This window comes from Neofelis nebulosa, chromosome 18, assembly GCF_028018385.1.
Source record: "Neofelis nebulosa isolate mNeoNeb1 chromosome 18, mNeoNeb1.pri, whole genome shotgun sequence".
In the NCBI taxonomy this organism is placed as follows: domain Eukaryota; kingdom Metazoa; phylum Chordata; class Mammalia; order Carnivora; family Felidae; genus Neofelis; species Neofelis nebulosa.
Window position 1 is genome coordinate 7,695,138 of NC_080799.1, and position 22,434 is coordinate 7,717,571.

The window sequence follows — 22,434 nt, forward strand, 5'->3', positions numbered from 1 at the left end:
GATTCTCCTGCCTGTGGGGTCACTGAAACCGCCAGAAAATCCAGGCAACTCACTTCACTGAGCCCGAGCCTTCAAAATCCACAATCTCATTTTCAGTTAAGACATTTACTGGTGCAGCCAGCAAAGGAATCTGGGTTGCTCGTTTGGTTTTCCCTTTCTTTCTGATCCTACCTTCTTCAGTTAGAAGTCCAAAACAAGTAGGAAAAAAAAAACCCGCTTACAGCGTGGGGAGTTTGGGTGTTCGCGTCAAACCCTCGTTTGCAAGGTGTTGCTAGGGAAAACAACACGAGAGTGTCCTCAGGGTGGGGGTGGGGGTGTCATCTTGCCTTTCTTTTGATTCCCTTCTTTTGCCCAGAAGGTCGCTATATCTATTTCGAGGCTGACAAGTTCTCTGAGGCAGGCCAGTCTTGCAGACTGGTGAGCCGGCCCTTCTGTGCCCTGAGTGCGATCTGTGTGGAGTTTGCTTACCACATGTATGGCCTAGGAGAGGGCGCTAAACTCAGTCTCCTGCTGGAGAGTCCCGCAGGCAGTTTCCCGACTTCTCTCTGGCACCGCGTTGGGTCTCAGAGCCCCGACTGGCTGAACACCTCCGTCACTATCCCTTCGGGGCATCAACAGCCCATGCAGGTGAGAGACAGAGTGGGCCCTGTGTGGGGCCCGGTGAGGGGGACATAGTACCCGGGGACAATCAGGGCTGAGGAGATGGGACGCTGGAAAGGGGGCAGAGCAGAGGTGAACTCAGTGTCCCTGAGAGGGATATCTGCATCCTGAAAAGGAGTGAGGGCAGAATTGGACTGTTGAGCCTAGAACAAGGTGACCTTTTGGCAGAGGACAGGCTGTCTGGGAGAATCCTTGAGGTGCCATGGATTCAGTTGGACTTCTCTCTTCTCTGTCCTTCATTCCCTTCAGCTGATATTGGAGGCCATCAGAGGGACCAACACTGCCTTTGTTGTCGCTGTGGGTTTTATCTTGATCAATCACGGGACTTGTAGAGGTAAAACAAAACTCAAGGCCCCGGAAAGGGGGCGGTGCTCTGGGATGACCATCTGTCAGATGGCTGAAAATCAAGTTCTCTCCTGTGCTTGTATTTTCACACTGCTTTGTGTTCTACATTCTGCCTTCTCGGTGGCATCAGGATGCTTGCGTGTGCGCATGTGACTTTGATGCAGTGAATTTCTGTGGCTAGATCCAGAATTCCTTACCCAGTAGATGGCGATCCTGAAGGGAGGACCCACATCCTATTCATGTTGTGTCGTTTGTATCTGGCATGACGTCTGATATTTATTAGGAGCAGTGCTTGTTGAGAGTTCGTTGAGTGAAGGTTGGGGTTGGGAGTAGAAGGAGAGGTGTGAATAAATTACCCTTTGAGGCCACCCACTCCAATTGGAAGTGAGTGAAGAGGGTGGTGGTCTGGTTTCGACTAAACTCCAGGGTTTGTTTGTTTGTTTGTTTGTTTTTTCTTTGCAGGAACTATGCCAACAGTGCTTCCTTCCAAATCTCCAGTTCCCCCCACTGGGCCTTCTGAAACCCTTGTCTCCACAGAAAAACCTAGGACTCCCACAGAAAAACCTACAGTCCCCAAAGAAAAACCTATGGCCACCACAGAAAAACCCACTGTCCCCAGTGAAATATCCACTGTCCTCACAGAAAAACCCATGGCCCTCACAGGAAAACCCATGACCCCCACAGAAAAACCTATGACACCCCAAATAAAACCTATGGCCCTCACAGAAAAACCCACTGTCACCACAGTAAAGCCCATAGTCCCAACAGAAAAGCCCACTATTCCCACTAAAAAACCCACTGTCCCCTCTGAAGAGACCATTGTGCCCTCTGAAGAGACCACTGTCCTTCCCAAAGAGCCCACCATCTCCACTGGAAAACCTACCATCCCCACTGGAAAGCCTACCATCCCCACTAAAAAGTCCACTATACCCCCTGAAAAGCCCAGTATCTCCACAGAAAAGCCCATTGTCCACACAGAAAGACCTACTGTCCACACTGAAAGGACCACCATCCACACTGAAAGGTCCACTGTCCCCATAGAAAAACCCACTATGCCCACTGAAAGGCCCACCATCCCCACAGAAAAATCTACCCTTCCCACAGAAAACCCACCATCCATACAGAAAAACCTACCCTTCCCACAGAAAAACCCACCGTCCCCACTGAAAGGCCCACCATCCCCACAGAAAAACCTACCCTTCCCACAGAGAAACCCACCACCCCTACTGAAAAGACCACCATCCCCACAGAAAAATCTACCCTTCCTAAAGAAAAACCCACCGTCCCCACTGAAAGGCCCACAGTGCCCACAGAAAAACCCACTGTCCCCACTGAAAGTTCCACCATCCCCACAGAAAAACCTACCCTTCCCACAGAAAAACCCACCGTCCTTACTGAAAGGCCTACCATCCCCACAGAAAAACCCACCACCCCTACTGAAAAGACCACCATCCCCACAGAAAAACCTACCCTTCCTAAAGAAAAACCCACCGTCCCCACTGCAAGTTCCACCATCCCCACAGAAAAATCTACCCTTCCCACAGAAAGACCCACCATCCACACAGAAAAGCCTACACTTCCCACGGAAAAGCCCACCGTCCTTACTGAAAGGCCTACCATCCCCACAGAAAAAAACACCATCCCTACTGAAAAGACCACCATCCCCACAGAAAAACCTACCCTTCCCACAGAGAAACCCACCATCCCCACAGAAAAATCTACCCTTCCCACAGAGAAACCCACCACCCCTACTGAAAAGACCACCATCCCCACAGAAAAACCTACCCTTCCTAAAGAAAAACCCACCATCCCCACTGAAAGGCCCACAGTTCCTACAGAAAAGCCCACTGTCTCCATTGAAAGGCCCACCATCCCCACAGAAAAACCTACCCTTCCCACAGAAAAACCTACCCTTCCCACAGAAAAACCCACCGTCCTTACTGAAAGGCCTACCATCCCCACAGAAAAACCCACCACCCCTACTGAAAAGACCACCATCCCCACAGAAAAACCTACCCTTCCTAAAGAAAAACCCACCATCCCCACTGAAAGGCCCACAGTTCCTACAGAAAAACCCACTGTCTCCATTGAAAGGCCCACCATCCCCACAGAAAAACCTACCCTTCCCACAGAAAAACCTACCCTTCCCACAGAAAAACCCACCGTCCTTACTGAAAGGCCTACCATCCCCACAGAAAAACCCACCACCCCTACTGAAAAGACCACCATCCCCACAGAAAAACCTACCCTTCCCACAGAGAAACCCACCATCCCCACTGAAAGGTCTACAGTTCCCACAGAAAAACCCACTGTCCCCACTGAAAAGACCACTGTCTCCACTGAAAACCCCCCTGTCCCCACTGAAAGGCCTACCACCCCTACTGAAAAGACCACCATCCCCACAGAAAAATCCACTGTCCTCACTGAAAAGACCACCGTCCCTACTGGAAGGCCTACCATCCCCACAGAAAAAACCACCATCCCTACTGAAAAACCCACTGTCCCTACAAAAAACCCCACCATCCCCACAAAAATATCTACTTTTGCCACTGAATGGCACACAGTTCCTACAATACCCCAGCCCAGCCCAACACTTGTACCCATTGGGCCAACAGTCTTGGTGATGCCTTCTACTGCTCCAAGTACCTCCACGACCGCTACAACCCCTGGACGCACTCCAGGTATGTGACACAGCATCGAACCGACAGCAGAAAGTAAGAGATCATGAGTAGGAGAGAGAATTAGGTAAATGGATGCTTCTAATAGAAAACTGCAGTCTTAGAAGAGAGATGAATGCGACATGTTAACTTTTGAAAAAATGAGGACCACCCTGACCAAGAGGGAAGCAGAGCATGGGTGGGGTGGAGGTTGTTGGGAGTCAAGTCCCGAACTTACAGCATCTTTTTTTTTTTTTTTTTAAGATTCTATTTTTAAGTAATCTCTACACCCAACGTGGGGCTCTAACTCACAACCCTGAGATCAAGAGTTGCATGCTCCACTGGGCCAGTCGCATGCCACACGCCTTCCTCTTTATAGAGATATAATTCATATAGTATAAGATGCGTCCTTTTAAAGTTTGCAATTCAGTGGTTTTCGTATATTTACAACGTTGTGCAAACATCAGTTTCTAATTCTGGAACATTTTTATCACCCCAAAAAGAAACCCGTTAGCAGTCACTCCACATTCTCCCCAAACCCCCACCATGCCCCAAGCCCTGGCAACCACTAATCAACTTCCTGTCTCTGTGGATTTACCTCTTTTAGACATTGCACACATGGAGCATGATGTACTGTGTGGTCTTTTGGACTGGCTTCTTTCCCTCCACATCATGCTTTCAAGGTTCTTCCGTGTTGTAGAAATTCAAGTCCATCCATATGAGGGATCTTCACTCCTCTTTATGGCTAAATTATGGACTTACTTTGTAGAGAACTTGAGTGTGGGGGTATAGGAGACCAGGCAGTCTCCCTGAAAAAAGCAGTAGAGTGAAGGCTTGATGCAGGCTGTTTTCCTCTCAGCGAGGTGTCCCCCAAATGCCCACTATGAGCGCTGCACCTGCCCAGCATCCTGTGAGAGACCCAAGCCCAACCGTGGGCCCCCCTGCAAACCTGGCTGTGGCTGCAATTCTGGCTTCTTGTTTCGGGGATCCCTCTGCATCAATGCCTCGTCCTGCAATTGCTTCTACAACAACAATTACTATAAGGTAAGGCCGCTGGGGTGCCCAGAGCCCCTGAGGGAGATTGTGAGTGGAACACCTGGGTTCTGGCTTCATCTGCTCCCAAGACGAGATGACTGTCCCCATGGGATAGTCCCAAGGGGCCAGCTCACAAGCAGAGGTTATGCAACACTGGAGTCATTCACTCCAAATATGGCTTTTGATGGTCATCTCTGTTTCTACAATAAATATGTGCTGAGCACTCACTTTGGCTCAGCTAGGCTAGACTGTGCAGAACATTCCATAATCCTGTGGCCCCACGCATGAGATGCTGGGCCAACCTGGTGGTCCAAGGCCCTCATCTCCATCCTGAGGAAAGCCGGGGGGGGGGGGGGTCCCTGCATGTACAGGGAGCCCAGATGCTGAGTAGAACTTCAGGAGTGTTCAAGGCAGAACACAGCATTCCAGAATCTTCTTCCAAAGGAACTTGCATATCCTGTCAAAACAGAGGAGTTACTGTTCTTGTCTCCCCTAATTGGTGGCCCCCCTGGGTGTTCCACGTGAGCACAGGCCCTGAGCCAGCGCTGTCCAGAAGAAAATAGCACACAAGCCTCATGCTTTATTTCACATTTCCTAATAGCCACATTTTTAAAAAGTAAAAAGAAACAGGTTAAATTAATTCCAGTAATGTACTCAATCTCAAATATTCTCATTTCAACAGGTAACTAATAATTATTAATGAGATCATTTATATTCCTTCCCCCCTCCATACTAATTCTTCAAAATCCAGTGTGTATGTTATACTTACGGCATATCTCAATTTGAGCCAGCCACGTTTCAAGAGCTCGATGGCCACATGTGGCTGGTAGCCACTGTATTGGACAGAGCCTTTAAATCTGGGCTCCAGCAGGGGCACCTGCATGGCTCAGTCAGTTAAGCGTCTGACTTTGGTTCAGGTCATGATCTCACGGTTCTTGGGCTTGAGCCCTGCGTCTGGCTCTGTGCTGACAGCTCAGAGCCTGGAGCCTGCCTTGAATTCTCTGTCTCCTTCTCTCTCCACCCCTCCCCTGCTTGCATTCTGTCTCTGTCTCTCTCAAAAGTACATAAACATTTAAGAAAAAAGATTTTTTTTTTTTTTTAAATCTGGGCTCCAGCATTCACTTGCTGGGTGACCTTGGGCAAGTGTCTTTATCTCTTCAGATCTGTGTCTGTGTCTACGAAATGTGTACACAATAATTTCTACCTACCTCATAAGGCTGTTGTGAAGCTGAAATTAGGTCTGAACACAGGCCAAGTACTTAATAAATGTTACTATTATTAGCTAATTATGGTAAATATCATACACAACCTATTATGAGTGCATTAAGCTAGGGGCATCTGGCTGGCCCAGCTGGTAGAGTGTGTGACTCTTGATCCCAGGGTTGTGAGTTCAAGCCCACGTTGGGCGTGGACCCTACTTAAAAAAAAAAAAAAAAAAGTGCATTAAGCTCTTCACTAGTGTCCAGTGGCTTGTCTCAGCTTCAGGTGTTCTTCCCCATGGATCATCTGAGTTCCTATCTGCCTCTTTGAGGACCACTTTCTCCCCTTCCTCCCTTTAACTAGTCTCCTGGGTGTCCCTGTGTCAGTGTTAGGATTAGTTTCAGCCTCAGAAAGATCTATCACAACCATTAGCATTAAGCATTTCTTGCCTGCCCCTGGAGTCATGTATGCATTTCTTATACATTCATTTATGCATTCAAGGAACGTTTCTTGAGTCCTTTCCACCCTCCTGGAATTGGGGCCATCCCAAACAGGGCATGGTCCTTGCTCTCCTAATGCTCTTAGATTCCACGGGATACATTGGATCTTGGTTCACTATGACACAGCATAGGTTTCTTTTTCTTTATTGTTTATTTATTGTGTGTGTGTGGGGGGGGGCAGGGGCAGAGAGAGAAGGAGAGAGAATCTCAAGCAGGCTCCCCACTGTCAGCAAAGAGACCAATATGGGGCTTGAACTCACAAACCATAAGGTCATGACCTGAGCCGAAACTAGGAGTCGGAAGCTTAACTGACTGAGTCATCCAGGCGCCCCAACAGCAAAGGTTTCTTGGATGAGAGCTCCTGCCAAGCACTGTGCGATGTGTTGCGGCTCTGATAGTGAGTAAAGAGCCATGGTCCCTCACAGAGTGCTTGCAATCAAACAATCACAGGAATTAATACGAAAGTACAGTTGTAGTAAGTCCTGGGAAGGAAGGGTACCCAAAGCTGTGAGAGTGACCTCGTCAGGGAGTCTGAGAAGTCTTCCTGAGAAAGTAGTGACCCTTGAGCTGGTTACATAAAAATGATTTAGAAAGGAGGGGGAAGAGCATTCCAGGACAAGAGGGAAGCACGTGCAAATGTCCTGTGGTGAGCAGGGCTATCTGGCAGGGCCGTGGGAAGAGGAAGAGTATGCGCCAAGTGAGGTCTGCAGGTGTGGTGGTGAAGGGGGAAGGGTCCCAAGAGCTATAGTGTCTAACTCCAGACCCCCTGCTCCCAGCCTGGGGCAGAGTGGTTCAGCTCCAACTTCACAGAACGTTGCCGCTGCAGGCCTGGCAGTCGGATGGAGTGCCAGATCTCTCAGTGTGGGACTCACACAGTGTGCCAGCTGAAGAACGGCCACTACGGATGCCAACCCTATGGTGAGCCCCTCCCTGCACGCTACCCCGCCAGCCAGCTGGTCAGAGTGGGTATGACACCAGGGTCCCTTGACCAGAGGAGCTGGGGCACGCCACCGGGTGGGTGAGGTGCTGCTTGGAGCAGTGGCAGCAGCCTGCTGCCTGTGCCCCCCACCCTCCTCCTCCCCAGCAGGCACCGCCACCTGCACCGTCTACGGAGACCCGCACTATCTCACCTTTGATGGAAGACACTTCAACTTCATGGGCAAATGCACCTACGTCTTGGCCCAACCTTGTGGCAACTCGACAGGTATGGCCCTGGAGATGCCTGGGCCAGGGGTCCAAGTTCAGAACAGCTGGGAACAGCGGGCGGCAGGAAAGGGCTGGGGAGCCGATGGGAGGAGCAAGATGGGAACAATGTCTTGGGTGACGTAAGAGTGGACACGTCCACCCCAGAAGCAGGACTTACTCAGGATGCCCTTTAAGAGAATGCCTCTTTAGGAGTTGTCTCCCTGGCCAGCTTTTACTGAAGGCCTACCTGGAATAATGGCAATGAAGGGACGAGAGAGCTATTACGAATGCCCTGCCCCAGAGGGTGCCCTGGCCCACTGAGGGGGCACAGAGTCTCAGCACAGTACAGGCTATTCTGGAAGAAGGCAGACAGTCACGCCCCACTCTTTGTGGTCCTTTAGCCCCGCAGTGCCAGGTGTGGGCGCCACCCTCAGTGGACGCTCAGACATGCTTGATGAATGGGCCCCTGGGTGCTCTTCACCCCTCTCCCCACCCAGAGCCATTCTTCAGAGTGGCGGCAAAGAATGAAGATCGAGGACAGGAAGGCATGTCCTGCCTGAGCAAAGTCTACGTGACCCTGCATGAGATCACCATCACCCTGCTCAGGGACAGGCGCACGCTGGTGAGTCTGGTTTTCTGTTCAGTCCTGCCAATGCTTCCAGACCTTGGCTGTAGCCTGTCCCGTGGGCCGCGGTGTTCCAGCCAGCTCCTGCGACCTCCAGACCTCTCAGGGACGGGTTCCAGAGCATTCTGTGTGCTACTGAGGATTGCCGTGGATGCTGCCGTGCCTTCCAGCGTGGATGTGGGAATCTGTGGGGCGGCGGGGGGTGGTTCTCCTTGACTTTCCATCTGTCTCTGGGTGGGGCGTTCTCCTTGACTTTCTGTCTGTCTCTCCGGGTGGGGGTGGGGGTGGGGGTGGGGGTGGAGCTTCTCCTTGACTTTCCCTCTGTCTCCTGGTCTCCTCCCTTGCCCTGCCTTCCAGGTTGGGGGGAAGCAAGTCTCTCTCCCAGCGGTACCTTCTAAAGGAATCTTCCTGGCTTCAAGTGGGCAGTTTGTGGAGCTGCAGACAGCGTTTGGTTTGCGGGTGAGATGGGATGGCAACCAGCAGCTGTATATAAGTGTGCCCAGGTGAGGGGTGCCCTTCGGTGCCGCTGCCACTCCCCAGACCTGCTCTGTCCCCTCCCCCTTCCAGGACCTTGCCCTCCTCCTCCCCCTCCCATCCAGGCACTAATTTTCAATCTTTGGGTGGGAAGCATCTAGTTCCCGCCTCCCTTTGGATGAGGAGACAGGAGAAATTGGTTTCTGGGCAGAATGATAATAGCAGGATATACACATGATGCTTTGGGAATGTCCTAGACCGAGTGGCTAATGGGTCTTGGGAGCTTCCTGAAGAGTGGTCACTTGACTCCAGTCTCAAGAAAGGGTGGTTCCCAGGATGGACAAACAAGGGAAAGAATGTCTTTGCAGATAGCAAACGGCAAATGCATGGAAAACCGGGAATGTGGAAATATTGTAGTGGTGTGGTTTGAAATGCTGGGGTTTGGAGTCGACAATGAAAAATAATTTTTTAAAAACATTTTTTAAATGTTTACTTATTTTTGAGAGAGAGAGAGAGAGAGCACGAGCAGGGAGGGGCAGAGACAGAGAAGGAGACACAGAATGTGAAGCAGTCTCCAGGCTCTGAGCTGTCAGTCCAGAGCCCGATGCGGGGCTTGAACTCATGAACCGAGAGATCATGACCTGAGCAAAGTCAGACACTTAACCGGCTGAGCCACCCAGGCAACCCAAAAAGTGGTTTTATTAAAGCACAGGGATAGGACCCATGGGCAGAGAGAGCTGCACTGGGATTGAGGGGTGCCTGATTATAGACTTGGGAATTGGGGAAGTAAAGATAAGCAGAAGCTTCCAAAGGAGACTCACAGGATCCCAGAGGTCTAGCTGTTGCCAAGCTACGGTTGTCCTTCCCTCTAACAGAATATTAATATTAAGACAGATGGAGTTCCTGGAGGAACATCTTACTCTGCCTGTCTCAAGTATTTGTTGGGGCACCTGGGTGGCTCAGTCGGTTAAGTGTCCAACTTCAGCTCCGGTCATGATCTCACGGTTCATGGGTTTGAGCCCCACGTTGGACTCTCTGCTATCAGCACAGAGCCTGCTTCAGATCCTCTGTCCCCCTCTCTCTGCCTCTCCCCCCGCTTGCTTGCGTGCACTCCTGCTTTCTCTCTCTCTCTCTCAAAAATAAATAAACATAAAAAAAAGAATTTGTCAAAGGGCTGTAGGTTGTAAGGAAATGTAATTTTATCTACATTTCTTTTTGCCTTTGGTTCCCACATTTGTAGGGCCAGCAAGAAGATGGGGCATGAGTGGAGTAGTGAGGATGGCTGGGGGGAAGGTCTGTGAGGTCCTTGTGCGCAGGGTGCCTGGCACAGGCTCTTGTTTGCAACGTGCGTCTGTTAGTCCTCCGATGTGTCCTGCCCGAGGCCCACAGCTCTGCCCTTCCCTCTGCGTGGTACCTCCAGGGACTGGAGCCCCTTCTCTCCATTAACGCCTCCTCCTCTCCTCCCATCCCCAGCACCTACTCTAGCAAACTCTGTGGCTTCTGTGGCAACTATGACGGGGACGGTAGCAATGACAACCAGAAGCCCGACGGTAGCCCAGCGCTGGACGATGAGGAGCTGGGCAACAGCTGGCAGACGGCAGAGGACGAGGACAAGGAGTGAGGACGTGGCCACCCCTGCCTCTGCCCTTCTGAGAACCGTGCACCCTGACCGACATCACCCCTTTTCTTCCTTCTCCTCTCCCGCCTGCAACCCCCCCACCCCCGCAACTTCTGTCATTCTTCTCCCTGCTCCCGATCCGGCCAAGTTCATGAACACCTCACCACCACGCTTGCCCCCACGCTGTCAGTCGTCCTCAGGGGATGCCAAGCAGCCTCTGTTCCGGTTTGCTCGGTTCCAGGTTTTCCCACCTCCTCCCGGGCTTGGGGTTCAGCAGCTGTCCACTAGGGGCCGCCGAGAGCCGCGAGACTGCTGGGGTAGGGGCGGGGTGGAGACGAGCCTTCAGGGCCTGTTGGGGGGGGGGGGTGTCTCTTCCAGGTGCCAGAAGAACCCGACAGTTCCTCCCTCGTGCAAGTCAGGCTTGCAGAACAGTCTGTCGGGACTACAGTTCTGTGGACGGCTCTTGGACACCCGCGGAGCCTTTGAGTATGAAGGGAGCCGGTTAGGGCCACGGGAGGCAGGGTGGTCACTGAGCACCTGGCTCATTCCTCTGACCCAGCCTCTCTCCTTAGGGCATGTCTGCCTCACCTCAAGGCCTCCTCGTTCTTCAAGAGCTGCACGTTTGACATGTGTAAATTCCAGGGGCTGCAGCCAGTGCTGTGTGCCCATATGGCAGCCTTGACTGAGATCTGCCAGGATGCTGGCTATGCCGTGAAGCCTTGGAGGGGACCCCAATTCTGCCGTGAGTTGTGCCCCGCAGCAGGGCCCCTTCCTTCACCCACGGATGCGAGCAGAGGGTGGGCATCTGAGTGTTGGCACAGGCGTGGGGGACCCCTGGCTGAACTGCTCTGATTCCACACGTGCACAGGGAAATCTGTAGGCAGAAATAGCCATGGAGAAAAATCACAGTCCCTTGCAGACTCAGAAAGCGCCCCCGGCCGCCTGAGGCTATGCGGGGCAATGCTTGCAGGTGTATCTGCACGGCCTCAGTGTCCTCACGGCCTCTGGGGAGCCTGCTTAGGCGGCGGTGCCCTTGATCGAGCCCTCATGGGCTTTTTCTTCTGCCCTGTAGACAAGTGCATGTCTACACAGCAGCAGTGCTGAGACGTTTGGATCTGTCTGCTCCCCCAGATCTTTCTGCTCGCCCAGACCTGCCTCTTAGTAGCTCCCAGCAGGCCACTTTCTGGGCCCAGAGTGGAAGCCGAGCTCCTTGGTCACCCTTCTCCGGGTCACCCTCTGCTTCTCAGGATTGGGCAGAAGCCTCTAGCTGTGGGCCCTCTGAACGCTGGGCTTTGAACCCATCTTCGTTCCCTTTTCCCTGCCCTGCCCTGTGCCCTTCTCACCTCTGCCTCTCCCTCCTCCAGCAATGACCTGCCCGCCCAACAGCACGTACACGCTGTGTGCCAGGGTGTGCCCCGCCACCTGCCATTCTGGGTTCTCTGGCATGGCCTACCAGAACCGGTGTGTGGAGGGCTGTGAGTGCAACCCGGGCTTCGTCCTCAGCGGTCTCCAGTGTGTCCCCCACTCCCAGTGTGGGTGCCTCGAGCCCACACTGGGCTACTTCAAGGTGAGCCTCTGGGCCCCCCACCCCCATGTGCACATTTGAAGCCAGACCCTCATCTCTGGTGTTTCTCTCTTCCTCCTTTGCCTGTTCCTTGCCCTGTCCCTGAGAACGACACTGGCGTCCATCACAGCCCTCTGCCCAGCTCTGGGTCGGCCTACTGAATACCCTGTCTGTGCCTTGCTCTCCCCTCAATTTTACTTTCTCTGTAGTCCCTCTATCTCTGCTCTGCCCGCCCCCCACCACCTGTGTCTGTTGGAATCCTTCACCTCCTCTGAGGCTCTGTTCAAATGCTGCCTCCTTGAAGCCTTCCTGATAAGCAAAGTCAGAAGACATTCCTCTAAACTTCCTGAGCCCGTGCTTATTGTCCGTGTTGATGGCAGGAAACTCTCATTGGGCCCCCTGATTGTCTTCTTTAGGTGCATATCCTGCTGGAACAGTTGATCCATTAGTTTACTTGTTTACTGCCCCCCCTCCCTACCCCCCCATCGTGAGCTGTTAGGGCAGGAACATCGTCCACCCAGTTCATTCCTGAATCCCTAACACCTAGCACAAACAGATATCTGTTGAAAAAGTGAAGGAACAAAGAAGTGAATGGCTGAGTAAGTGAGCCAATGCCAGGCTTGCAGCGAAGCCTGGAGCTTCGGGATGACAGGAATGGTCCCAGGGAGCAACCCACTGATCCGAGTAACAGACCTGGGAATGACCTCTTTCCTTTCTTCTTTCCATCCCCCAGGTAGGGGAGCGGTGGTTCAAGCCAGGCTGCAGACAGCTCTGTACCTGCGAGAGCAACAATAAAATTCGCTGCACGCAGTGGAGGTGTCAGGCCCAGGAGGTCTGTCGTCAGCAGGATGGCATCTATGGCTGCCATGCCCTAGGTGAGCAGACCGGTGGAAGGTGAGTGGGGGGGGGGGGGAGCTGCCTGCGTGACCTTGGGCGAGGGCATGGCTCTGCCCTAAAACAGTCACCCCAGAGAGCCGGAGTCTAACGGGGGACTGGAAGGCAGTTGGCCCGAGCCTGAGCAGCCTCTGCGTGGACCCGGTGAGGTTGGGGCAGTCCCTATGCTTGACCTCTCTAGGCCGAGCCAACCACACGGATGAGCCAAGGATGAGTCAAGGGTCCCATTCCAATGTGGACTCGCCCAGAGAGCGGCTCAGGGTCAGGGCACCTCTGAATTCCATCTCCTTCACCCCAGGGGCCGCCACCTGCACCGTCTCAGGGGACCCCCACTACCTGACGTTCGACGGAGCCTTGCACCACGTCGTGGGCACCTGCAGCTACATCCTGACCAGGCCTTGCCAGTCTAGGTCTCTAGAGAGCTACTTCATCGTGAGCGCCACCAATGAGTTTCGCAGTGGGAACTTGGAGGCCTCTTATGTCAGATCCGTTCACCTGCACATCTTCAACCTGAGAATCTCGCTCATCAAAGGCCACAAGGTCATGGTGCGTGCCTCCGCCCGCCTCCCCTGGCCCCTGCACCACCAGCGTCTCTTCTCTGCACCCTCCTTGCCCACAGGCCCACCTGTCTGGCTTCTAGAGCCCCTGGGGGAAGCCCACAGCAGATCCAGCCCCCAATTCCGCAGACACATCGCCATCGCTGTCTGCTGCCTCGTCCTGGGCCCGTTGTCCTTGTCCCAAGGGCTTCTCCCTACTGCGTCCTCCCTGCCTCTGTAGCTGAATGGTCGCCGAGTGGCCCTGCGTGTGTGGCCTGCGCAAGGCCGGGTGAGCATAAGGCCTAGCGGTTCCTTTATCCTCCTCTACACGGACTTTGGGCTTCAAATTCCCTACGATGGGAAGCATCTGGCCGAAGTGACAGTGCCCTCCTCCTATGCTGGCCGGCTCTGCGGGCTGTGTGGTGAGTTCCCTGGGCATCTGCGGGCAAAGTAGGGACAATGGGCCAGAGTTTGTCCCAGACCGGCTCATCCACAGATTTCAGTAGGTGTCCTGAGGGCCTGTCTGCTTGTGCGTGCGGGTAGGTGTTAAAAGGCCAAAGGGAAAGAGAAAGAAAGATGAACCGTGGTCTGTTGAGTGAAGAGCGAGCTGTCTCTTCTAAGAGGAAGGTGGTGGTCCTGGGAGAGGGTCTATGGCTCTAACTGGACCCTCCTCCAGGCAACTACAACAACAATAGCCTGGATGACAATCTGCTCCTGGACAAAAGGCCTGTGGCCAGCTCGGATGGCCTGGGCGTCGCCTGGAAGTTCCCTGATTACTCTGAAACAGGGTGAGCTGGGAATGCGGAGAGCCAGAGCTGGGGAACAGCCTCAGCGGGCAGCCTGGGGGGTCCTCTGTGCGTCCCTGATCTCTCCGGAGACGAACTGACCCAAGGTTGTTGTCCCCCGCCGCCCCGCTTGCCTTCTGCACTTACTCATCCATCTCTTTGGAGAGCCCCCTTGGGAATCCCATCCTGAGTGCCAAACGCTTTCCTTCCTGTTGTATCTTCTGACCTTGTTGTTTGAGGGACCACTTTGTTCTCTTCTTATTCCCCTCCCATTTTCCCTCTCCACTGTCGCTTCAGTTTTGGGGAAGCTTCCTCCAATCCTAAATTCCTGTCCCTTCCCCTCTCCTTGTTCAGCTGCTTTGCTAAGAGTCCGAAGCCCTCCAGATGCCAGGAGAACAGAGGGGCAAACAGCTGGGAAAAGAACTGTGATGTCTTAATGGACCCTCAGGGTAAGCCACATCCCTTGGTGGCCGCAGCGCTCTCCTCCCCTGGCCAGAGACAGAGGAGGGGGACTGGTCAGGCAGAGAGGAAGGATGAGACAGGAAATAGAAAGTCGGAGGGAAGGCAAGCGGAAGGTAAGGCAGAGGCAGTGTTCACCTCGGGAGCTCTGATGGACCTTTTTTCTTTGCATCTCAGACAGTACTTTCTCAATAATGACGGGTTTTGATTGAAATGGATGTTGAATGCACTCCAGGGCAGCCGCGTGGTTCTTTCCCCTTCCAAGCTGACTCTCTGCCCTCACACCTACATCGTTTCATCTTCCAGGACCCTTCTCTCAGTGCCACGGGGTGGTGCCTCCCCAGTCCAGCTTCGCCAGCTGTGTGTATGGCCAGTGTGGGACCAAGGGGGACACCCTGACCCTGTGCCGCTCCCTGCAGGCCTATGCATCCCTGTGCGCGCATGCTGGCCAGGCCCCTTCCTGGCGGAATGGCACCTTCTGCCGTGAGTGACCCGACCACCTGCTCCCGAAGCCCGGAGGAGGCTGCCAGAACCCCTGTCTCTCTTCCTGTCCTTAAAGTCTGCTCCTCTGCTCTTCTGTCACAGCCCACCCCTCAGCCCCATGTGGAACCCCCATCCTGTCCCAGCCTTCCAGTCTCTCCGAACCCAACCCCCACCCTCAACTTGTCTCCCCACTCTGGGAGCCTCCTCCATCTGACTCTCTTCACCAAGACGGTTTACCCTCATTTGGTTACTGCCTCCTTCCCCTCTGACCTGGGCCAGCTCTGTTCCCTTCCTTCCTTCCTCTCTTTTCAGGGAACTCTTTTTTTTTTTTTTTTTTTTTTTTAATTGTGGTAAAATATACATAACATAAAATTTCCCATCTTAATGACTTAAAACTTTTTTTAATGTTTATTCATTTTTTAATTAAATTTTAAAAAAAATTATTTTTGAGAGAAAGACAGAACGTGAGAAGAGGGGCAGAGAGAGAGGGAGACACAGAATCCGAAGCAGGCTCCAGGCTCCGAGCTGTCAGCACAGAGCCCGACACGGGGCTCAAACTCACGAACCGTGAGATCATGACCCAATCCGAAGTCAGCCTGTTAACCGACTGAGCTACCCAGGTGCCCCCAGAATGTCTTTTTAAAGACTGAATAAGGGGCGCCTGGGTGGCTCAGTCGATTAAGCGTCCGACTTCAGCTCAGGTCACGATCTCACGGTCCGTGAGTTCGAGCCCCGCGTCAGGCTCTGGGCTGATGGCTCAGAGCCTGGAGCCTGCTTCCAATTCTGTATCTCCCTCTCTCTCTGCCCCTCCCCTGTTCATGCTCTGTCTCTCTCTGTCTCAAAAATAAATAAACGTTACAAAAAAATTAAAAAAAAAAAGACTGAATAATAATCCACTGTATGGATAGATCTCATTGTGTTCATCCATTCATCTGATGAACATTCTCTGGGAGCTCTCGATGCCCCGAGCTCAGGGTGCTGGAAATCACTGCCTTTCCTGACACTGGTTTCTTCTTAGCTCTGAAGTGCCCGTCCAGCAGCAGCTACAGCCCCTGTGCCAACCCCTGCCCAGCCACCTGCCTCAGCCTGACGGCCCCCAGAGACTGCCCAGCAGCACTGCCCTGTACGGAGGGCTGTGAGTGCCAGAAAGGTCACATCCTGAGTGGAACCTCCTGTGTGCCCCTCAGCCAGTGCGGCTGCATCGACCAGGAGGGCTACTACCACCCGGTGAGAAGCCGGACCACAGCGCCACATGTTTGGGGAGCAGGAGGCCTCAGAGCCTGTGAAGGGATAAGGCGGCAGGGCCAGTGCTAGGGGCTGAGCAGCAAGCCCAGAAGCCCGAAGGCTGAGAAAGTCTGGGGATGGAGGCAAGCAGCCAAGGGGAGCGAGCCTGAGGGGGGCACCCGGGGTAGAGGGTTCGGTCCAACTCTGGCTTCCAAACCTCCATGGGCTCTGCTGACGCCCACATCCCACAGGTCGGGGAGAGATGGTACGCGGACCACACCTGTTCCAGGCTCTGCACCTGCTCCACTCGCAACGCCATCTCCTGCCAGCAGGCCGCCTGCAAGCCTGGCCAGATGTGCTGGCCCCTGGATGGGCTGCTACACTGCCGGGCTTCAGGTAGAAGGCCCTTGAGCACACAGGAGGACCCTGGTGTCACTGAGACTGCTGTCCCCAACTCCTCCTCACCCTCTCCCATCATCTGTAGCTCTTGGGCTCCTATGTCCGGGGTCCCAAAGAACTTCTGACTGGGAATGATGACCCCTGTGCCGTTGGAAAGGGTTCCTCGTGTTCACTCATGGCTGTCCCGGCCGTGAACTTAGAAGGGACATTGTGAGTCCCATTATGATGCCACATTCTCTGGCAGAATAGCGCCCCTTCCACCCCCAAGCCTCATCCTAGCCTGGCCACTGAGCCTTTATTTCTCTTCTCCCCTCCCTGTGGGGCCTCCTTCACCTTCAGCTCTCCTCACAGATGGGGAGAGCACTTGTTCTTGGAGAGGCTGGACCACTCCTCAGCAACCCGTCTCTCTCTGCCAGGTATGGGAGTGTGCCGTATCTCAAACCACTCTCAGTACCTGAGCTTCGATGGCACTTACCACACCATCAGGGACACCTGCACTGGTATCCTGGTGAAAGTGTGCCACCCCACCATGGACCTGCCTTTCTTCAAGATCAGCATCAAGTATGGGAAGAAGAGAGGCCAATCCGCTGTTTCCTACCTCCACCAGGTCAACGTTGACTTCTTTAATACCCTCATTACCTTGATAAAGGACCACCGTGTGCTGGTGAGCTGGGTGGTGTGGGGGGGAAGGGAGGAGGCCAACTCTGGGGAGGGGGCTCAGGTCCCTCTTCTCACTCACCTGCCCTGCCCTCCTCTGTAGATCAACGGCACACAGGTCACCTTTCCCTTCGCCACCGAGATCCGAGGGCTCAGAATCAGTATTGTTGGCAACAACACCGTACTCTATTTTAACACCGGGGTCCAGGTCAAGTTTGACGGCAAAGATTTCTTTGAGGTCCAGCTCCCTGCAGCCTATTACCAAAAGGTGGGGGAATCCCCTGGCTCTTCTCTAGGGGAGTCTGTCTCAAGAGGGCAGAGCCCTCTCCAGACCTAACTGGTCACTCCCCAGAATGGAGGAGGGCTGGGAGTGCGCCTGTTTCTTAGGAGTGGAAATGCGGGCCCATGCCATATGAAAAAGTCTCCTTTTTCTCTTTCTTTCTTTCTTTCTTTCTTTCTTTCTTTCTTTCTTTCTTTCTTTCTTTCCTTTTTTTCCTTCTTTCCTTCTTTCTGAGAAAGAAGGAAAGAAAGCAAGTGAGAGCGGGAGGGGGGTGGGGGCAGAGAGAGAGGCAGACAGAGGATCTGAAGCGGGCTCTGCCCTGGAAGCAGTGAGCCCAATGCGGGGCTCGAACCCACAAACCATGAGATCATGACCTGAGCCAAAGTTGGACGCTTAACTGAGCCATCCAGGCACCCCAAAAAAGCCTCTTTTGCTTCCCTGGTGCCCAGAACCCTTTTGCCCACCCAGGTCTGTGGCTTGTGCGGAAACTTCAATGGTGAGGAAGAGGATGAGCTCATGATGCCCAATGACGAATTAGCCCAGAATGACGCTGAATTTGTGGAGAGTTGGCAAGATAAGGAGTCTCACCCAAAGTAATTGTCCCCAAAGCCTCTAACCTTTCATAGGAACAGGAGTTGGGATCCCGGACTGTGTAGCGTGCCAGGGATAGGAAGACTGGAGTGTTCCTGTATGTGTGCAACTTGACGGGGGATGGCTTCTGGGTCCCCAGAACCTATCTGGGGACACATGAGCCTTCCTTTCTTCGCTTCAGAGTGTGGGCAAGGACTGAGGCTTCCGGAAGGTAGCCAGAGCTTGGACCAGCTTCCTGGTGAAGACAAGACAAGGGGGTCTTCTGAGTCACTTGGGAGGGCCAAGTCATTTTCATAGGTGGGACAGTGGCTGTCCCTGTGATGATCCTTTTCTCCTCTGCAGTTGCCAAAAAGAGAGCCAGGAGACCCAAGCAATACCTAGTGAGAGCCCAGGAACAATGCCAGGCAGCCTTTCAGACTCCGGCCTGGACTGAGTGTGCCACCTACGTGTTCCTCAAGCCCTTCCTGCTCAAGTGTATCCACAACCTCTGTCAGTTTGGAGGCCTACGCCATGCCCTCTGTGGATCTCTGGAAAACTTCGCAGCCGCCTGCCGGGCCCGGGGGCTCCAGCCCCCAATCTGGAGAAACAGCAGTTTCTGCCGTGAGTGTCCCCTACGGTCACCCCGGAGCACTCCCACACCTCCTTTCCATCTGCGTGTCCCTTAAAGCTCCCTGTCTTCCTTTTGGGCCATGCCCCACCTGCATCTGACCTCGTTGTTCAGCTGTGGCTCCTTTGCAACAAGGCCTTAGCCAATGCCCCTATGACGGGGACAGCACACACAGACCTTGCTTTTCCACACCCCTCCTTTCCTTTATCCACACCGCTCCCTGAACCTGGAAAGTTCCAGGTTTTAACACCGGGGTCCAGGTCAAATTTGACGGCAAAGATTCTTCTCGCCTCCTGGCAGACTCCTAGGCATCCTTCTGTAGTTCCTAACATTATTTTCTTCAAATTAGAATTCACATACCATAATAGTCACCACTTTAAAAATACAATTCATTGTTTTCTAGGATATTTACAAGCTCTGCAACCATCATCACTATATAATTCCAGAACCTTTTAAACTTTAAGACAGTGGTTAGTGTGTTTTTAGGTTGTGACGCATTCACATGGTTCAGGAACTTTTAATGCATTAAAAGATTGCCTGGGGCGTCTGGGTAGCTCAGCCAGAAGTGCCTGCGGCTCTTGATGTCAGGTCATGAGTTCAAGCCCCATGTTCGGGGTGTGGAAATTACTAAAAGAATAAGAAAAAAAAAAGATTACCAGTGAAGAGTCTCCCTCCCCCCTGACCCCGGGTCACAGCCTGACCTTATCAGCATCCGAGTATTTTTCCAAAGATCTTTTACTTATGCCCATAGAAACAAACGCAAATTAATTTTCCTTATTTTTTTTTTTTAATTTTTTTTTTTCAACGTTTTTTATTTATTTTTGGGACAGAGAGAGACAGAGCATGAACGGGGGAGGGGCAGAGAGAGAGGGAGACACAGAATCGGAAACAGGCTCCAGGCTCCGAGCCATCAGCCCAGAGCCTGACGCGGGGCTCGAACTCACGGACCGCGAGATCGTGACCTGGCTGAAGTCGGACGCTTAACCGACTGCGCCACCCAGGCGCCCCAATTTTCCTTATTTTTTAAATTTTTATTTGTTTTAAAAATAGCATACAAGGGGCACCTGGGTGGCGCAGTCGGTTAAGCGTCCGACTTCAGCCAGGTCACGATCTCGCGGTCCGTGAGTTCGAGCCCCGCGTCAGGCTCTGGGCTGATGGCTCGGAGCCTGGAGCCTGTTTCCGATTCTGTGTCTCCCTCTCTCTCTGCCCCTCCCCCGTTCATGCTCTGTCTCTCTCTGTCCCAAAAATAAATAAAAAACGTTGAAAAAAAAAAATTAAAAAAAAAAATAGCATACAAGATCCAGTAGATTGCATTTTATTTTTTTTAACTTTATTTTTTATTTTTTAAAATTTACATCCAAGTTAGGTAGCATATAGTGAAGCAATGATTTCAGGAGTAGATTCCTTAGTGCCCCTTCCCCATTTAGCCCCTCCCCCTCCCCCCACTCCCTCCAGCAACCTCAGTTTGTTCTCCATTTTTATGAGTCTCTTCTGTTTTGTCCCCCTCCCTGTTTTTATATTATTTTTATTTCCCTTCCCTTATGTTCATCTGTTTTGTCTCTTAAAGTCCTCATATGAGTGAAGTTATACGATTTTTGTCTTTCTCTGACTGACTGATTTCACTTAGCATGATATCCTCCAGTTCCATCCGCGTAGTTGCAAATGGCAAGATTTCATTCTTTTTGATTGCCGAGTAATACTCCATTGTATATATAGACCACATTTGTCTTTTTTTTTTTTTTAATGTTTATTCATTTTTGAGACAGAGAGAGACAACATGAACGGGGGAGGGGCAGAGAGAGAGGGAGACACAGAATCGGAAGCAGGCTCCAGACTCTGAGCCATCAGCCTAGAGCCCGACGCGGGGCTCGAACTCACAGACTGCGAGATCGTGATCTGAGCTGAAGTCGGTCGCCCAACCTACTGAGCCACCCAGGAGCCCCTAGACCACATTTTCTTTATGCATTCATCCATTGATGGACATTTGGGCTCTTTCCATATTTTGGCTATTGTTGATAGTGCTGCTATAAACATGGGGGTGCATGTGTCCCTTCGAAACAGCCGGTAGATTGCATTTTATCTTTCTTGCTTGATAATCTAGCTTGGAGATCCTTTCACATCAGATCAGCTAAGGAGTGCCCTCATTCTCTTTTGCAGCTCTGTGATATCCCATTATTACATCATAATTCATTTGTCATAATTTTTATTTGTTTATTTGTTCAGAGAGCATTGTGCAAGTTGGGGAGAGGGGCAGAGGGAGAGAGAGAATCTTTTTATTTATTTATTAAAAAATGTTTTTAATGTTTTTATTTATTTTTGAGACAGAGAGAGACAGAGCATGAGCAGGGGAGGGGCAGAGAGAGAGGGAGACACAGAATCGGAAGCAGGCTCCAGGCTCTGAGCTGTCAGCACTGAGCCCAACGTGGGGCTCAAACTCACAGACTGTAAGATCATGACTTGAAGTCGGACACTTAACTGATTGAGCCACCCAGGCGCCCCAGGAGAGAGAGAATCTTAAGTAGACTCCCCACTGCTCAATCCCACGACCCTGGGATCATGACCTGAGCCGAAATCAAGAGTTAGACTCTCAAATGACTGAGCCAGCCAGGAGCCTCTGTCATAATTTTTTTAAATGTTTATTTATTTTTGAAAGAGAGAGAGAGAGAGAGAGGAAGAGAGAGAACATGAGTGGGGGAAGGACAGAGAGAGAGGGAGGGAGAGAATCCCAAGTAGGCTCCACACCGTCAGTGCAGAGCCCGCCACGGGGCTCAAACCCACGAACTGTGAGATCATGACCCGAGCTGAAGTCAAGAGCCAGACGCCTAACCGACTGAGCACCGTCCCCCCCCGCCCAGGCGCCCTGTGTCATATATTTTTTTTAAGATTTTATTTTCAAGTCATCTCTACACCCAATGTGGGGCTCGAACTCAAAACCCTGAGATCAAGGGTTGCCTGCTCCACAGACAGAGCCCGCCAGGCGCCTCTTGTTTGTCCTACTTTACTTAACTAGTCTCCTGTTGGCAGACTTTCTCGTTGTCTCCAATTGTTACTGCAGACAGCGCTGCAGTTATGATTTTGTATGTACGCGTCTGTCCATAGGATAAACTGCTGGGGGTGGAATGCTGGATGAAGGACTGTGTGCATTCGTTCTTCTGAGGAATGCTGCCAGTTGGCTTTCCACAGCGGGTGAGGAGTTTACGTTCCTACCAGCAACACGGGAGAGTGCCCGATTCCCCACAGCCTCGCCAACACAGAGCATTGTCACACTTTCGGACCTTTGCCAATCTGATACGTGAAAAATACAAAGAGTCTTAATTTGCATTTTTCCTATGAGTGAGGTTATGCATTCTTCCACGTGTTTGGGAGTTGTTTGAATTTCCTTTGCTGAGAACTTTGTCTTCATATCCCTTCACCATTTTTTTTTCCACTGGCTCGTTGGCTTTTGTCAAACTATCTTAGGGAGGTCCTTTATCTATCACAGAGAGTAAGTAGCCCTGTATTAGTGCTATGAGTTACAAACATTTTTCCAGTTCTTTTTTTTTTCTTTGACTTTTTTTGTCAGGCAAATAAAAGAGATACATGTATGTGGGGTAGCATATGGTAGTCTTTGTTCTGTGGCTTCTGCATTTGGAGCCATAGTTACAAATGCCTTACAG

The 22,434-nt window shown here is 52.2% G+C and overlaps 1 protein-coding gene across 1 annotated transcript in view; it reads left to right on the top strand.

Moving 5' to 3' along the window:
• Window positions 1-22,434, top strand: part of ZAN (zonadhesin) — a 39,466-nt gene that overhangs the window by 8,434 nt on the left and 8,598 nt on the right. Inside the window, 26 exon segments of the mRNA XM_058711342.1 lie at window positions 356-627; window positions 910-994; window positions 1,468-2,094; window positions 2,199-3,686; window positions 4,522-4,706; window positions 7,174-7,315; window positions 7,485-7,601; window positions 8,080-8,204; window positions 8,565-8,710; window positions 10,155-10,298; window positions 10,678-10,785; window positions 10,872-11,041; window positions 11,664-11,866; window positions 12,597-12,738; window positions 13,056-13,303; window positions 13,535-13,715; window positions 13,970-14,081; window positions 14,433-14,527; window positions 14,844-15,020; window positions 16,039-16,247; window positions 16,496-16,640; window positions 17,060-17,307; window positions 17,404-17,568; window positions 18,049-18,173; window positions 18,514-18,543; window positions 18,545-18,771. Of these exon segments, the coding sequence (XP_058567325.1) occupies window positions 356-627; window positions 910-994; window positions 1,468-2,094; window positions 2,199-3,686; window positions 4,522-4,706; window positions 7,174-7,315; window positions 7,485-7,601; window positions 8,080-8,204; window positions 8,565-8,710; window positions 10,155-10,298; window positions 10,678-10,785; window positions 10,872-11,041; window positions 11,664-11,866; window positions 12,597-12,738; window positions 13,056-13,303; window positions 13,535-13,715; window positions 13,970-14,081; window positions 14,433-14,527; window positions 14,844-15,020; window positions 16,039-16,247; window positions 16,496-16,640; window positions 17,060-17,307; window positions 17,404-17,568; window positions 18,049-18,173; window positions 18,514-18,543; window positions 18,545-18,771 (5,916 nt within the window).